At 37.0% G+C, this 19,207-nt stretch overlaps 1 protein-coding gene across 1 annotated transcript; it reads right to left on the reverse strand.

The window, feature by feature from the left end:
- Positions 1–4,980: 4,980 nt before the first annotated feature.
- LOC143453452 (5-oxoprolinase-like) lies at positions 4,981–18,471 on the reverse strand. The gene is made up of 25 exons (XM_076954789.1): positions 18,337–18,471; positions 18,041–18,132; positions 17,582–17,767; positions 16,487–16,612; positions 16,241–16,347; positions 13,483–13,725; positions 13,150–13,253; positions 12,776–12,864; positions 12,228–12,400; positions 11,885–11,967; positions 11,548–11,788; positions 10,949–11,037; positions 10,255–10,477; positions 9,627–9,765; positions 9,097–9,256; positions 8,883–8,970; positions 8,580–8,646; positions 8,148–8,354; positions 7,425–7,599; positions 7,059–7,168; positions 6,427–6,993; positions 6,281–6,363; positions 6,052–6,212; positions 5,721–5,818; positions 4,981–5,603 (listed from the first exon to the last, which is right to left on the reverse strand). The coding sequence occupies exons 1-25, from the start codon at positions 18,410–18,412 to the stop codon at positions 5,517–5,519; spliced, it is 3,774 nt and encodes a 1,257-aa protein (XP_076810904.1). The 5' UTR covers positions 18,413–18,471; the 3' UTR covers positions 4,981–5,516.
- Positions 18,472–19,207: the final 736 nt, after the last annotated feature.

Below are 19,207 nucleotides of genomic sequence, written 5' to 3' on the forward strand. Positions count from 1 at the left end.
CTACTGCACTGACTTAGTTGAGTTGTAACACGGCTGCAAGTAGCCACGAATTAAAACCGTTCTCTTTTGTCGTTGTTTAGTTTGGTATTGATCAATTTAATCATTTCCTGTTTCATAAAAACCAGTTTTATATTAACATCTCTATAAGTCGACAGGGTGGGGAGGCTACGTACAGGGACGGGGCTATGAAGTACGTTTGATGAGCTAATATTCGTACACAAGGAGGAGAAATTGCCAGCAGAGTTGGGTTCAGGGGCAGTCTCGTTTCCGCCGAATATCCAAACGCACCCTTGTCGACAACGGAAATAAGCTCGTTTCCGGCGGATTTTGGAGCGATTGTTTGCCGCCAGAGTCCCCGTGGCGCCTCGTTGCTGCCGGGAGTCCAGATCCGAGAAACAAAGAAACAACTAAAATCGACATTTTTGCGCTAAAAAGGGGAAAGTGTCCTAAGTGAGAAAAGCCATGAGCGACAAGCTTGTTTGCTTACGTTGATATATGGCGGGTTATCTCCTGGATACTTTATTGCGTCCTGTCATCGTATTACGCTGAGCAAACAACGCTTGAAGATAACTCGGCAATTTAACTTACACTTTTCATTGCTTTCGTGCTCAGTAAAAAATAGAATATAAATTTCATGCTTACAGTTAATACGAAATTTCATGTAGCAATCAATGCATTTAAGTGAATCGAAAGTCTGCATTTCAATCACCGCTAGGTGGAAAGATGGAGCAATCACGTAAGCGTATGAATTTATCTGCCAAGCAATATACTAGCAACATAGCCTGGTGTTCGTAGAAACCGTGAGTTTTGTGACTAATCTTTTATCTTGCGTTTGTTGCTGTTCCTGGATGCCATCGGTCATGATTTGAGATAACATATCGAAGGCAAAGACAAGAATATCAATGAACTTCGATTCAACATGCATCCTAGGCTACCAACAGCGTTGAGCTACCATGAGCTGCGATCAGATTTAGTCGAAATTGTCCAATTGCCAATTGTGCTCAAGTACTAACGTGGTTTATTGCAGCGGCCTATGCCACTATATATACATGTATGACGATTATACGTGCTGTTGCCCCCACCAACACGTCTGTGCGCTTCGCGTCTATTTGAATTTGCCCAACTTCAACCCGTAAGTGTCCGGCAGATGTCATCCCAGAGAAGCTTGACTGACGGGATTCAGCTTAGCAAGGTTAAGAACCAATGATATAATACAGGTTGATGCTAAATTCCAATGCTAAGTTAAGCTAAAATATGATCGGTTTTTGATATTTTTAATCTGTTAGCGCGTTACGCAAGTTATATAAAGACGGTTGTACAATTCCAGCCTCGAAATGACTTTCCTGTCTAACAAATATACGTTTGAGGACAAATCGTTTTAAGGAGGAAATTAAAACAAAGCAATACATTAATGCCATGAATAATTAATTAATATAATAAAAATAAATGATTGCTTGATTCGAATACAAATAGCACACATACGCCTCTGTAAACAGCTAAAAGAGAAGCTGTTAATATGAACACGAGACTTAAACCAATTCTGAGCAAAAAGTCGCATCGAAGGCGCAGATCTAAAAATATCTTTTCAAGATTTTCTTTCAAGTCTCGAAATAAACTTTCGTTCCAGTGAACGCGTGAAAGAATCTCTAAAGCTTGAGCTTTGTGGCCAACAATTTTCAACGAAATATTTTCTCGACCGACGTAACCACTTTGTCACAAGACAACCAGCCAAGCGTAAAGTGTCTGAATATTTTGCACGAAACAGATTTATTATTGTTGAGCAAACTTTTAAGGATTTGATGCGCAGTTTAACTTCTTTGTGCAATTTGTAGTAAAAGTTTTTGTCCTACAAATACGCCCATTAACATTTTGCTGCATTCACACTGATCATAATATTAGCAGTGTCTTTCGCAGGCATACCTGAGTGCGTGGACAGAACTTGCGTATACCTGGTTTGTGCTTCTGCGGTATTTACAAATTTACTATGTGTAAGCGCATAAGCAAACAAATAATAGATCGTTGCATGGTTAAGATAACAATTTAATTTAGCAATAGCGACAAGTGCCTTACATAACAGAATCTGAATTACAGCCCACCATTTATAACATACTGAAGCAATTCACTGTCCTTGGACAATTATCTTGAAAATGGAATTTGCAGCATGAAACAAAAAGTTTTTATACGTCATAAAGACGATTATGTGGCAGCAACTTTCAACTCTGGTCGCGGCCATCTTCCACGTCACAGTCACGAGAATTGAATGGAAATAAGTCAGTCGCCCAATATTTAAAACTTTTCACGTTCCAGCTAAATTTTTCGACCTTATTTGGAAACGCATCAGTTAATCTCAGTCAGCAAAATAAAGCTTCTTATCCTTTTGGGGGTTTTTGGGGATTTTTGCTTAGCAAATCTTTTTCCCAACAAATCGTTTCCGACTTTCAGCAAAGTGACGTCACTCAACCCTCTTCCAAGTCAAGCGTAAAACATTTCAACATATCGCACGACTCAGGATCATCTCAGGTCAACGGTCAATTAAACATTGCACAGTTTGGCAGCGATTCTATCGATTCGGCCCCATATCAAGTGCACTGCTGAGTTAATGATGAAAAAGTAGTGACGTAATAATCTCAGAAGGTCTATCCGGGCTTGGTATTTTTGCCGACTCAAAAAGTGAAAGATACATAATCAGAGCTTTATATAAATGAACGCCAGCTGTGGTGTTTAGTGTTAAATTATCCGCAACAAATTATCTCTTGATATTTTGCATCAACCATCGCTGACCAATGACGTCATGTGACAGCGTCAAATTGCAGTCGACATATTTGATGTGACTTAACATGGCAGAATGAAACGGCTTCAAGCCACATTCGTGAAGGAAATACCTCTTATATAGGAGCGTAACAATTGACAGAACCGCACATCGCGTGCTCAGGTTTTATCTGATAGAAGATGGCGGACTCACCTAACCACAATGCAGTCCATCAAATTACCACTGAAGCGAAAATTTTAGCCAAGCGCTGTAGAATGTGGCCTCATCTACTTATATTTTAACAGTTTTTAAGATTTCCGGCAAAACAGAAATATGTCGTCATAACAATATCACGTATCGATGCAATAATATGGAACTTGGTGGTGATCAACCATATTCAAGGAGGGTAAATTTTTGCTTTAAAAATACTTGATTTTTGTTTCTTCCCCAGACGTTTCTTGAAAGCGTTCAACAAAATATTTTCGCCCGTTCAAATCGTCTCCGGAATTTCAACGATGACGTACCCATACTTTGTCACAAGCAAACAAGTCAAGCGTCAAGCAGCAGGATAATTTGCACGAAATCGATTCACAGCAGCCAAGCACTTATCTAAGCATTTGACGCAAAGTTAAGTTTGTTGGTTGGTAACTCTACGTCAAACACCCCTGCTCGTTCACATATAACAACATCACTGTAATAACAATAATGTCTATATAGCGACATGTTTAGGCAAAATAGTCGTTTAAAAAGTTAAACATATATGGCACAGAAATAATTAATAGTTTTAAGAGTATATTCTACCGGGCCAAAAATAGAGCAACAGCTTTCCATTTTGAAAACAGTCCTACTGCGGTAATAACGACAGATCCTTTTCCAAGATTCAATGCTGAAGAAATTAAATCACTCACCACAGCTTGGTCGCAGTTGCAATGAAGTCGAATTTGCCGGAGTCGCCAACAAAAGGAGAATATTAAAGTAGTGACTGGCGCATTCTGCTACATTACTTCTAATATAATTCTAGAAACTAATTCACTGCTAATTTACGTAATGAACTACTCATATACACTTCGTGAGCACGCACAGTGGCTGTTGTTGAAAATTCTTGTCCGCCTAAATAAGCCTGAAACCTAAATAGGATTCAGTGGGATGCGTTTCCACATATTAAACCAGTTCTGGCGAAACCTTTGGTTAAATACTTGCAAAATAATTGAAGTGAAGAAGGCGCCAACCAAACGCTTCGCTTGATTTATCACGCCGGCATAGATTGTCTGCTGGCATAGATTGTCTGCTGGCATAGGTTGTCTGCTGGCATAGATTGTCTGCTGGCTTAACTCAGGTTATTTTTATTGCGGCGCTTTACGTCATCACGTCGGGCGCGTTGGTTTTCTTTTGGTTTGCTGTTGCTGGTGGTCATTCAACATAAACGGTAAAATAAAGTTCTTGACGTTCAAATGTAACTTGACCTTGCACTCGACCCTGAGAAGCGAAGGGCAACTCGGACGCTTTTATTCCTTCTTGCAGATTAAAACAAAGAAACTTTTGAAATAACACAAAGTATTTTGATGCACTTGCCAACAACGACAACAAATAAAATTTGAAAGAAATGTCGATCTTTTTTGAGGACACGAACAGGATATCAGGGCAGGGATTAAGCACCCACCCGGTGGTGCTGTAATCTAGAACGAGTAGATAGTGTACTCCGCGATGATATCGGTAGATGGAACAATGTAGTATTGTGACGTGGTCTGTGGTTTGCTCCTTCGCGCCACTTCCCATTTGTGGCGAGTTGAGCGGAATCGGCCGACATCGGTTGAGTCGAACCCCGGCCCCCCTTGCGGTGAAAGTTCATAGGGGTGGAAGTCATGTCAAAGTTTCTCTGTTACGTCACAATGCAAATTTTGCTTTCTCTTAATGCACAGTCCCAGCAAATAGCATTATGGTAAAAAAGTAAGTTGCATGAAGTGCAAAGGGTTAAACAAGTAATTAGCAATGTTTTCAGTAAACAAACCTATCGGCAATAGCTGTTACGTAATGCTCTATGACGTGAACATTACCTTAACAATATGCTCGAGACGTTCCACCTTCGCTTGCGCTCAATTCTAACAGGCAATTCTCAACTTTGTTAAGAGATGGGCAGCTTTGATTTAAAAAGCAATCATACGCCAACGTGTGGCAAATATCAACCTATCTTGTACTCGCATGATGTCGCTTTTCTATTCACCATACTTCAATCATCCTTAACCGGGTTTTAATCAGCATTTGTGACGAAACAAACGACACATTTTGAAACACACAAAAAACGCAGCAAAACTAGATTCTTAAATATAATAGTAAATATCCATAATGAAACCTCAGGTTGATTTGGAATAAATGTTGATACACAAAAACTGCCACTGAAGGCGACTGAGCCAAAATCTATGGCAAAAGACGATATTATTTGATGTTAAGTTGTCAGAAGTTCGGGATTACAGTGCAACTACTTTGTACGTGACGCAAAAAATGTCTTTTCAGTAACTTTAGAAAAACGAAAACAAAGATGAGGAAAAACTTTTCATCCGGTCAAGTTCGTCAAAAATAAAAATCCGCTTCGACAAATTCCAGAAACAAAAATGCACTTGCTAATAAAAAATTAGTTATTGAAATTAATCAGTCACTACGATGTTTAAGCTAAAATGCCCTCGACCGTAAGTTCAAGAGCACGAAGTCAATGCGCTTATTGCTGAGATTGGAACACGAAAACACTCCCTCGTGCAGATAACGTCGCTACCTAGCGGTGTTTACAAAGAGATGATTGGTCATCGCTAGAAGGCGCTCCATACCCGCCGCCACCAGGAGATTTGAGATGAAAGATGTCCTGGGTGGTAGAAGTAGGAAGAAGTGACCACAGCAAAAACAGAAAGTCGTTTTCATCAAAACAAAATCAACTATCTCTAATTAATCTCTGTCCTTGTGACGTAATAGAAAGACTTACGCCTGGGTTGACGACGACAAAATTTTTGGCTCCCAAGTTAACGATAGGTCCTTTATGACGTAACAACAGGTTCTCACCTCGACTTCCGGGTCCACCACCTGCATTATAAGAAGGTCAAGTTTAGTGAAATTTGAGCAGATTCTCCACCAGAGGTCGTGCGCTGGTGATGAGTCATATTTAAGGTTTGTGAAGCAAAATGGTCAGAACTTTCGTAATATCTCTCTCATCCTCGTAACACCGGTTCCTACATCGCCGCATTTTCATCTTTCAAGATTATCAAATATTTCATCACAAACTGGTTCTAAGTGGGTACACGGGGAATCCCCCTTACCATCAGCTCCATAGGGTTGGAAAACCCTCCTTTCGCTCAACACTGACAGGGTTAAGTTCTTTCGAAAAAGAATCTCCCTCAAAACCCCGTCCCCGCCTTTATAACGCCCCTCTCCGCCAGTGCCCGGGAGAAGCCGGAAGCTCTTCAGGAGAACCGGATATCTGCCATAAACAAACTTGTTACCAAATAATCAACTTGATAACGTCACAATAAAATATAACTTTCCCACCTTTTTTCAAAAATTTCCGGATCAGTGCTTCTTGTGTTGGTCATGTGAGTGTGAACCCCACTGCGACCGTGCCAGGTTGGTCCCTGCAAAATCGCCATGTCATCATTACGTCACGCAAAACGTCATTCATAAAACGGAGAACTTACCGCTCCAGCTCCGCCGGCGACAGTATCGTAATAACCAAAGCTGTCATCACCAAAGGTCGTGTTGTTCATGCAACCCTGCGACGCCGCACATGCTTTAAACAACTTCATTATGACGTCAACGATCCTTTGTGACGTAAGCACGTTGCCACCGACGACGGCCGCGTCATCATCGGGGTCGAGTATGGACCACTTGGGTATTTGGAGGTGGATAGGGGCGAGGCAGCCCTGGTTAAGGGGGATGTCGTAGCCCACCATGCACCTGAGGGAGTAGATGATGGCAGACTTGGTGATCGCTCTCGGCGCGTTCAAGTTGTTTATCACCATAGGGGATGTCCCCTCGAAATCGAACGTCGCGCTGCCCTCCTGCGAGTCGATCTCCACGCGGAGGTTGATCACTGATCCGTCGTCCATTTTGTCCGACGCACTGAGTACACCGTCCGTTGTCATGGAGACTTCGCGCAGCAGATTTCTGACCGCGACCTCGGCGTGGTGTTGGATGTGTGCCATGTAAGCTTGGACCACTTCCAACCCGTAACTCGATATAAGCTCCTGGACCAGGTGGATCCCCTAAACAGAAAACCTCGTTGAAATGTCTGTGATTGATACAGTTGTGATGTCAGAAAGACACCCACCTTCTGGTTAGCGGCAACTTGTGCCCTCAAGTCGGCCAAGTTGTCATGGAGATTGCGGGTTCCGCTGCATCCCGGGAATTTCCTTGGTGACAGTAGAACGGCCGTTACATCTGTGACGTCAGAGGTAAAATCAAATTTGCCAACATTTGCAACAGATATTTATAATTTGTATTAAATAAATGCCTAAGCTGCCGCAAAACTAAGTGCACCATGGACCATAAATGGACCAATGCAATTTTCTTCAAACACACCTTTGATAGCTTTTTGGTGAGCTGAACAACAGCTCAAAACCAAATGTATTTGCAACCAGATGTGTTGAAATATTGAACCAGATCTTGCTTATAATTAACGAAAAAATAAAATCACCATTTTCTTGGAAAATTCCATCCTTGACCAGTTTGAACGATTTAAAGACAGCGCCTTCGTCATTTATCGACGTTGAGTTTGACGGCATTGAACCTGGCATGATGCCACCGACGTCGGCGTGGTGGCCGCGATTTGCCACGAAAAATATCGGCTTCGTGTGCTCAGGGATGAAAACCTGGTGTGTGGTTGGAAATAATGAAGCCATGTTGCATAATGTTGTGAGAAATATTCAGGAAATTTCATATGATATAATACTAATAAAACAAATTATTATTATGATTCATGAAAATAAAATCATGATGAAAATAACAATTGTCACAAGGGTATAGTGTATTCATGACCATTCACGTGAAAAAAAAACTTTTGATCAGTAATATGAAACGGAATGGTTACGATTATTTACATGAACTGACAACCGACAATCATTAAACTGACTTTTTAGAAAACCAGAAACCAATTCATCATTTCACATAATAACTACCATGAAACTTTTCAGCGTCATATGATATGATAAAGCACGTCATTCACAACATTATCACATAAATCACAATCACACCCCAGCAAAAATTACAATCTTCTGATAATGTTTTAGTAGCGGTTGGTTAACACAAACACCATTGCCACACATCCATGAAATGTTTGAACATCATATGATAAACTTTGTGATCAAATCTATCTGTAACATTTATCACATCACCAAGCAAATCGCATGATCATACTCACGGGAGTAATCACGGTGAGATCAGGAAGATGAACTCCTCCAGCGCTAGGATGATTGGAGAGAATGCAATCTCCCTCATTGATCTCTATCGCCCTCATCTGGTACTGCACGGCATCCTGCATCGCTCCTAGGTGGCCTGGGATGTGAGGAGCGTTGGAAACAAGACCACCATCAGGTCCGAAAAGAGCGCACGAGAAGTCAAGTCGTTCCTGTCGATTCATGTAATGTTACATAAAAAATACTGAGTGTTCTAATGACACACAATGATCATAATAGAACTACACCTGCTCAGTTATCAAGAACGTATTTAGTATTTACACAAGCAAGTCTTGCAATATACACAAGAATATACCGGACTTTCAACGACCGAACTGAACAGAAATGTATGAATAACAAACAAGTATAAATATGACAAGTTCAAGCCAGACAAATACCTTAATGTTAGTGGATATCGCTGTCCGTTGTAGAATCCTACCCATCTGTTCTGCAATGCTCATGAACCTTTGATGTCAAAGGTCAGAGGTTATAATATAGTGATGGGGTCAGTGACCCCAGTCTATCACACAACTCATAAAAACTAATTGGGAACGACAAAGAACCCAACCTCATATTGCAGCCACCCCCTTTAATCATTTTGTGCATTTGATATTCAATTTTTCAGTTATTGTCATTCGGGTGAACTGTCAGAACTTTATAAAACTTGCTCCCAAAAACTGTATCTTCGAAATAACACTGACCTGTGTGAAAATATAGAGAGTTGGATGGCGTCCAATTCCTTGCCAATATGCTTCGGCTTTCCCTTCCCTATCATGATGGTGATGTCACCTGAATACGTGAATTTTCACAAAATTGCCATTTTCAATCACAGCAAGCTACAATGATGTTGTTAACCTATCATGTAACTAAAACACCATCATTATCAAAATCTAAAGTGACATCATAATGTAATACCTTTCTTAGTCATCTCTGCCTTGCAGTCGGGTTCGACCAAGATTGTGCTGTTCTTGTCGATGATGATCGCTGGACCGTGAATCACGTGACCACTTAACAGGTCCTCCATGAGATGGACCCTAGTGTCGAGATGACCTCCATCGAAATAACTTGACACCACCTGCACAACACATGCTCTTTTATGACATCACTTATTGTAATAAACAGTCAATGCATGCAGTTGACAACATGCATTTGCTTTTAAGTCCGGTAAGATCGTGATTATACAACCTGGTAATATTACCCCTTTAACAATACTTGACTTAAATATAGTATTGGACCAAATATAATTGAATTACATTGAAATTTATTCTAACACAAATTGAAAATCGATTTCAACAGAACAGTTTTAAAATGTTTCAAACAAACAACGAACAGAAACATTTCCTGCGCGTGGTGGTTTACCAGTTTAGCATTATTCCCAGTTCAAAATAAAATTTGATTTAATCGAAAAAAGAAAATACCACAAACAAAATCAAAATATTGTTCACTTTTTCTACACGTGGTGGTTTATCACTTGGTGCCACTAGAGCATGATCTTCAATCCCAGAAAGTCCGATACCTCGTACCCTGACATCATCAACGATGATGTCACGTCCTGGAATTGTGAAACCAAATTCTTTCTTATATCTGCAGACGCATAAATGAATTTGATGTTAATGAAGTAAAATAAAGTTGGAATAATAAGTTTTATTTAAACGACAGATATATGACGCATTTTTATTGGTTGGTTAATTGGTTAACATTTTATTGGTTATCATTTTCAATTATTTTATTTATTTATTTATTATTTATATTTTTATTGGATATACTAAGTTTTAGGTTTTAAATTGGATTGGATATATTATTATAAATAGTATTATTTTATTTATCTTATTTTTATTTTTTATTTATTATTTACTATTATATTTAGATATATCATTTTAAATTATATTGGATATACTAAGTTTTAGTTAAGGATACTAAGTTTTAATCAAACTACAGTGCAACTGTTGCATAACAATTCGTTGTGAACATTCTACAAATATCATTCGAAAACAACTTATACATGGACGAGGTTCTTTGCAACTAAATGTGGAAAATACTTCAAACTGCATCAGTGTTGATCTTAGCACCCACCTGGCTTGGAAAGTCTGCAAAAAGTCACCAAACTTTGTTGCAAAGAAGTCTAAGTTTTTCACCGTGGAAGGCTGACACATGAGGGCACAGCCAGTCTTCACATACCTCATATTCAAATAAACGTCGGTTTTGATGTTTTCAGGGGAAAAACCCTGATCAGATAATGCTTGAACACATTCGGCTATAAGCTCATCAATGATGACATCTAGTGTTGGTATGGTCTCTGTGATTGAAAAGCAACGAGATTGTTCTCAAGAGATTTACTTTTAAAAGAAATCAGAAAAGAACAAATTATTAGGTTATTTGCAGTCACTCGATTCAAACAGCACTAAATGAAAAAAATCATGATCACAACATTACTACTAGATAAACAAATACAGTGCAACATTGTGATGTAATAATGGATTAGCAAATAATAAAGTAAAATAACTTAAAATTACAACTTAAAATAATAAGTAGTAGTGATCATCTAAATTGCCACAATGAGCTTAAATTATGAGATATCAATGTCAAACTAAAACGACTAGATGATGATTTAAACAAATAATACATTGTGATGTAATGTATTGCTGAAAAATAAAGTAATATAACTATTGTAAATCGTTAATTTAAAAAAATTCATCCATATAAATTAAATGAATAAAAACTTTTGCAAAAAGTGTATTATTTTAATCTTGCTTAAATAAGATGTAACCTTTGTTGTAGAGAGATGCGGTTGGTCTTTGTGCTTCGTGAATAACATCAGCCAGGGCCATACCATAAGCTGACAGTATGCCTGAGTATCTGCACAAGTTCAAAGTAAAACTAATTAACAGGTTTAGCTTATCACTGTGAGATAAAATGTATCAGATATAATATATCACAATATATTTAACTGACACTGAGCAGTTTAATTCATTGATTCAAGTAAAATTATTTTGATCAGCACCTACCTGCAGTCTGTTCATTAATTTAATCTAAACAACACATTCTTATATGTGTTGCATAAATCAATATAAATATTTCAAAACCCTAGCAATTACAAAATTGTAATTAAAAAATTAATTGCAAAATTGTACGAAATTCAAAGGGAATACCTATCCCAGTAACACATCATTACATTAATTATTTATTTTTTTTTTTTTTTTTTTTTTACACTTTTATAATTCACAGCCTTGTCTTGTTTTATATTTGTGATTGTAAAGTAAGAGTATTTTTTCTCATCAGATAAATGTTAATGTTAATGTTATTAATGTTATAATGTTATAATGTTAATGTTATTATTATCTATATATGAATTAATTCTTTACGTACTTGTGAATGAAGACTTTTGTCATTCCAAGTGACCGCGCGATGGCGCAAGCGTGCTGCCCACCTGCTCCACCAAAGCAGGACAGGACGTGACGACGTGTGTCGTGACCCCTCACTTGTGTTAGTGATCTGATTGGCCGACACATTGACTCGTTGGCTACGTTTATGAAACCCATGGCAACCTCCTCCAAGGTCAAAAGGTCACGATCAGTTGTTTCGGATGAAATAAAGTAATTAATTTTATCTGTGACGCAATAAATACAAAAATTAAAAGCTAAATAAGAATGTTAATTGTAAAAATGCAAAGAATCATTGAAAAAATACAGAATTTCCTAAAAACCTCGTAATTTTTCAAATGCTTTCCTGGTGCCATCAACATCCAAACACTGGTTCTCGCCTGGGCCAAATATTTTTGGAAAATATCTTTTATAAAACATGCACAAATGTCATGCAATGCTGTTTCTAGCAACTATGCAGCATTAAGTCGATTAGAGTAATAAATTCAGACCTTTGCCAAGATAAGATATTCTACATTTGCAAATCAAAATTGTGTGACACAAGTATAAACAGCTGTAATGCTATAATGTACATTGCCACAGCAAATAAAGATTAGCCATTGCTGTTATACAACACTTTACAACATCACAAACCATATTGCTACCTGTCGTAGAACCAACACTTACTCTGGCAACAACCTCCCCAGACACAGATTGGCATCAGTCACAGTTAGGGGACCCCCCTTCCTGTAGCATGTGGGGCCTGGGTGGGCCCCAGCAGATTCAGGGCCGACTACAAACATCCCCGATCGGAAAAACAGCATGGACCCTCCCCCTGCTGCAACTGTGTTTATGTCAAGCTGCGATGAAAATGTTCAACTGTCATAGAAATCAAATAAAATAAAACAACAGAATATATTCTCATGCTCTGTGCGCAAACATAACGGACATTGTAAAGTTGACTCGAAACGAAACAAGTCTTCTTTCTCCAAATTTTGGACTGCCAAATTATTTTGCAAAAATTAATAATACACATGGTAAAAAAATATCAAAAGAAAACAAGATAGTCAATACAATATATACACAAAAATAAAACGAAGCATACTGAGTCCAAACAACACATACTAGTACATATCACCACATTGAAATACACTTAGTCTTGATGTTGACATTAACAGGAAAATTTGTGCCATTGTTGAAGTTTTGCCTTAATTTAAGATTTGAAAATAAAATACCTGTGGTGCTTGTATGGTGACACCAGCTGTAGTAGACTCGAACACGTGCTCATATTCCCCGTCGTATCGACTTACATCTGTTGATGTTCCTACATAAATAATGGAAAAAATTTTCATCACAATGGAAGTATTTCCGTGTCACAAAATCATTGTGTATTTCAGAACAAACAATTTTTCAGGATATTAACGAATTGTATAGAAAATTGTCTAGACATTTACCACACTATGTATTGTGACATCACCCATGACAGCACAGAAATGATTGATAAATTGTTGTTATTTCTAACATAACATCTATTTTGCATATCTGGCATGCAAGTATGCATACAAGGTAAATGCTTGTAAAGATACTGGATATCCTAGCAGCACTATACCTCCCATGTCGAAACCAATGACAGGTTGATCTTCAAATGACGTCATAGCATACCCCACTACGCCACCTGCTGGACCAGATAATATTGCTCTACTTCCATTGAACCTGAGTATTTCATTTTATATTGTATTATACTTTATATCATATCTATATAAATATGAAGGGGTGTTGTTACACTTTAGATTAATAGAATCCTATGGTTTAAAAGTTAATTTGGATTAACATGAACTAATAAGCACGTTTTAGAATGAGCACAGGAAAAATAAACAATTCCCATTCAGCCAGGAATATATAAATATACAAAATCTTCACAGCCTCATGAACAACAACTCACTTATCAATAGGAGTGAGGCCGCCATCAGACTGCATAAAGAGCGCGTTGATGTCTCTGCTGCTGAAACCAGACTGAAACCCTGTGATATAATCTTTAATGCACGGTGTGAGATAGGCATCCACGCATACCGTGAAGCCACGCGGGACAATCTTGACCATGGGCATGACTTCAGACGAAAGTGAGACTTGTTTGAATCCCATCTCCATGGCGATCTTTTGAACTGCTTCTTCATGTTCGGTGAAGCTGCATACAGAGATATATGATGATATAATTCAGTTTTACACTGAAACTGTTAATTTAAACTAGTGTGTATGATGTCATAGTTTGATGCTTTACGTTCTCTAGTCTGAATTATTTTAGGCAATTTTTATACACTTTACTTGACGTTAAATATCTATGATTACTTTTATAGGAACCCAAACAAATTATACATTGTCTGAAAGCATATGATTTTGTCTTCATTTTGCAACTATTTAAGCTTGCAAGTCACACGCTTAAATTATGACATCATAAAAGGTGTCAAAATTTTAGAATTTTTCCGTTTGACATGATCCGCCAAGGTCCTGTTGAACTGTCTTGCTCAATTTTTATTTCTTCCTACACTGTAGTAACTAATCTACATATTGCTAAAAACAGAATCAAATAATCAAAAAAAATGTTTGTTTTATGGCATTTTTTCAACACTTACTGCAAACATATTGCATCACTCACAGAGGTAGGTTTCCTTCACATTAATAATTGTAATTATTTTACAAAACATACAGAATTGAACATCTCATGTGCAAGTAGAGTAGGACCTAGTGGACACTTTTTTCAACTTTCTTTTAATATTCTTTGGGTAATCAGCAATTTTCGTTGCGGCATTCAAGTTTGTTATTTTGCAAAGCAGTTTTCACACACATGCTGGTTAAAAAATTCTTTGAACAGTTCTAAATCGAAAATATTAAACGAGCATCTTTTTTGAGGCCCCATTCTGTCAGCAAATAGCCCATAGGTTCTGATATTTTGTCGTTGCTGCCAGAAACCCAATGCGGACTTCTAGACTTTGACCTTGCACCTTGACCTCTAGGTTTTGAACAACCATGTAAACAAGCCATTGAAGTACTTGGTGATGGGCTTCATCAGAATCTTTCTTAGTAGCCAGACTAGAAAGTAGGGCAATGTCTGATGAGAAATCGTGCGTGCAAAGCGACAAATTTAAATTTTGGTGTAATGACGTGCATCGAAGCCTGCATTGCTTTGTTTATAGATTTATTAAAATTTGGCGTTCTAACAACCAGCTTTTCTTTGTTTGTTTATAATTAAACGGTGTGTAGAGAAAAAAATTTTCGGCGTGCTTGTTGATGAATGATAAATCAGCTGTCATATTCTTCGCTATGGATCATTACAGGTCGAGCCTACCAATACCTCTTCCAGTACCAAAATCTACATTTGCAGTGATTTACAGGAGAGTTTGCATGCAAATAGATGCATCCAAATCGCCATGCAGATCAGGATCTATGTCATTCTGGTCTTCAGCAAAATCGTTCATTTTACTGTCAGTCTGTCCCTCAAGTCATCCAGCAGAACAATTCTTACAGCTTCGTCAATGCCTCCAGTAGTGAAAATTTTTCTAGCCATTTTGAAACAATATATTGATAAAGTACGCTGAAAACGAATGTAATCTTTGAAAGCATTTATACATTCTCTGAAAAAACTATACAATTCAATTGCCCAACTAACTTACTGATACGACATTAACCTAACTAGGCCTATGTGAACCATAAAACAAACTCAAATCAAAAGGACCTGTTATGCGGTTTCAAAAATTCCCCTAAGTTGAAAAGTCTGTTAAGTGTGGCTGTTGATCAAAGTTTAAAAGTTTGGCGGGAAAATGAGCCAGATGTGGGGTGTTGTGACAACCGAACCATAACCACATGACTCTATGCTACGTCATACTCATAAGCCACGTTTGGAAAACATATGCATCGGAAATGATCATGTAAAGACCTCGTGATCAAAAACAAAGAGGAAACCTTACTTCGATTGAACTGGTACAACAATTTGAAAACATGTGCGTCAGAATTGAGAGGTCGGGGTTGGCCAATATGGTGCAGCTTTTCGAAGTTAACAACAAAATGAACAGAAGAAAGATTTATGCATTACAAAGAAGTTACGTAACCATATAAATAGGCGAGGCAGTCCATTTTTAAGGGAGGAGAAAAACCAGCAACAAAAATAGAGAACTGAAGAGAAACGCGAAGAATAATTAATTATTATTGAAGCAATCAGGAAGGATTCAATTGTTATTTGCGAGTCTGCAAAGTTAATTTTTATAAAGTGAACCGAGTGCATTCAAGGCAAACGTGATTACTTCGACTATATTATCGGGCGACTGGAAGCTGTAAAGAAATATGTATTTTGTTTGCTGCTGTGGTGTTCATTTCTTTGCATGCAATCAAATCGATAAGTAAGTGTGCGTTAAATTTCATTTGCATATTGATATAAACGGAGCAATCAAATTTCATGGTCAGAAAAGAGAGACTCATCAGCCGACAAGGACAATGGCCAAATCAAACACAGCTATTTAATGTGACGATTTATGGCTATTGCTTAAGTCGTAATAAGTCCTATAGTGATATCATAATTACGTCAGATACGACTAGGAAACTATAAAACGCCATTGTGTCAAACAAAACAAAACAGTTGTAGGCACTAAAACACATGCATTGCCAAGCTCTATGTAATTACATTCTAGCAACAGCGTAGAAAAACTCACGTGTATGAATGCATGAGAACCACGGCTAAACTTGTGATTCCCTTCTCTAGAACTTTCTTCAGATCAATTTTCAACTTTTCCACATCAAGTGTAGTAAGAACATGAACCTTTGTTAAAAACATAGATATAACCAATTATGTATGAACATATCTATGGCAAGATATAACCAACAGCATCCAGTATGCCTTTCAATAAACAGTTCACAAATTATCAAAGCAACTTTCATATTTTCACAAAATCGTTCACTTTTTCCAGAGTTTGTCCAACACGAGTCTCTGAATTCAGGCCAAGTTGACAATCGTTTCTATGGAGACAGACTCTTTCTCGCACTTCGACCACTTCCTCATACAACACATCGGGAATTTCAATTTTCTATAAAATCAAAGTAACTGTTGGTCTTAAAAAACACTATCGTCAACAAACCTACTACTAATAGTAATACTACTAATACACACTACTAATGCACTAATAATACTCTACTAATACTCTCTACCTAATACTAATAATACTAATAATACTAATAATACTAATAATACTAATAATACTAATAATACTAATAATACTAATAATACTAATAATACTAATAATACTAATAATACTAATAAAACTAATAAGACTAATAATACTAATAATACTAATAATACTAATAATACTAATACTATAATACTCTCTAATAATAATATTAATAATAATAATCTCCAATAATACTCTGTAATACTAAAACTACCTAATACTCTCACAAACAATCAACGAGCAGGATAAACGATTAAAACATGTAAGATGTTAACAATAGCGGTCCTTTAAGGATAAGAGGTTACCATAACTACTGATTCCACCTTTTCAATGAAGTCAGGTATAAAATACTGTGTTATAGATATAACATACAGTAGTTTGAAAAGAGGAAACCTTCTCCTTGAAGCAAACAAGGATCCATAATAACTAGGATTAAGGACAAAAAAAGTACAAAAAATTGAAAAGAATGAGGATTAATGAAGTTCTTCTAAGGATTTTATAAGGAATGAGGAAGAATTTAATTATTTGACTAGAGGTTCAAAGCTGCAAAAACGTGTAAACGTTAGCCGAGACAAAAAATAGTAAACCCACATGACGTCATCGCAGGACAGTGACACACCATTAACAAACTCGTACTGGAGACAACCTTTAAATCAAAGTAAAGTGCTGTAGTAAACTCACCTCTGATTAAATATTTAAAACCACAAAAAACATAAAATAAGCTAAGATGAAAATACAAAACTGAACATGCAGCAATAATAATAAGAATATTAATTATTAAATAATTACTAACTTAAGTTCTGCAAATACGATAGTTAATCAACTTACGAAGTCGAATATTTTTGGTCTTGATTGGTTTCCAATGAAAAGAAGATCTCTCAAACCCTCAGTGACAGCAAGTGCCATTCTTTCACCTTTCCTCTCGAGGAGAGCATTTGTGGCGACCGTCGTTCCCATCCGGATGAAATCGATCTGACTTGAGTCGAGTGGTTCATTCATTTTAATGTTTAACTCCTTAAATTTTAGGCAAAATAACAAACATTTATGTAATTGGACAATGGAAACAATAAGCAAAGTCGGAAGTTTGTCAACAAAAATCGATCTATACATATCAAAAGATTTTTTTAACTTACGATCGTCGCAGTAATTAATTAAACTTGAAGCAACAATAAGCAATTAAAAATTTCTGCAAGGTACAACAACATTTTCCATATATTAAATAAGATCACTTGCAAAATTATGATAAACTTTCCTTTATAGGCTATATATGTTTATTTTGTCGCAAACCTCTTCCATAATCCTTCGAATTCCCTCCCTGGGAGCATCGGGATAATTTTGTGGATCGACAGACAACAGCTTCATCACTCTTGTCTTCCCATCTAAGAATGCATAATTAAGAAAATCAGGAAGTTAAACAAATAAAATTATTTGTCAGTGCAAGTTTGCAAGCAGCAGGTTCAGATCTGTTAAACTTTACTTGCAAAGCATAAATATTGAAACTGAAATAAAACGACATTTCCAAAAACTGGCTTTTGTGTAAAAACATTTATTAAAATATTAATCAACTACAACCTCAAACTAACTTGGGCACTTTGCATAGATATCAGTGAAGGTTCCTCCTCGGTCAATGGCGAACTGAAATTTACCTTTACTGCTCATCTTCTTTGTCAAGTTATATAACAGGAAAGTAAATTTTTATAATATTTAGCTCTGTGCTTTGTTCAAAAATATGTAAATGATTTTATCATATATTAGCAATTTAGTCAGGATATTTCTCAAGCTTAAAATACTTATGACTAAAAAAACAATTTTTTCAAACGGTTCTTTTCTGACTCAAAATGCATTTATATATTCTCCATCTTCTTAGTATTTGTAACCATCATGCTTTGATTCAAACATTCAAACAATTCTATAGGTTTGGTGTTTAGATACTTTTCTTTCAATCCCTAGAGGAAAGTTGGCCGTTTGTACGCACCAGGATTATCTGCGATCACACTGACACTGAACTTTTTGAACCTTATTAGATTTACAATAACTTAACAAATATAGTTAATGAAACGTGCGCGCCTTCCCGCCACGATTTCTGTCTTTATAGAGGCGAAGTGACTTTGGGCGGGCTTTTTGTCTGTCCAGCGCATACGTGTCAAACTCCCGGCCCGCTTTACAATAAAACTTGGCCCGCAATGTTATTTCATACATTGAACTATTTCCGGCCCACGAGATCATTGTTCAGTATAACTTACTTTTTTCAAGCAAGAAACAAGATTATAACAAATCGCACAATACAGCAGCACAGCAGTTGCCGTATCATACGATAGAATAAATCGACTTATTTTTACCTTTGTAATATGGGCTGCTTTTTTCTTTATTGTTTGTTAATTCTTTAATGCTTTTGCAAGGAGATGAATGAAACATAATGACGTAAGAGAAAAATAATCAACAATATCCCCGTCA

The sequence above is a fragment of the Clavelina lepadiformis genome, chromosome 4 (assembly GCF_947623445.1).
Source record: "Clavelina lepadiformis chromosome 4, kaClaLepa1.1, whole genome shotgun sequence".
Lineage (NCBI taxonomy): Eukaryota > Metazoa > Chordata > Ascidiacea > Aplousobranchia > Clavelinidae > Clavelina > Clavelina lepadiformis.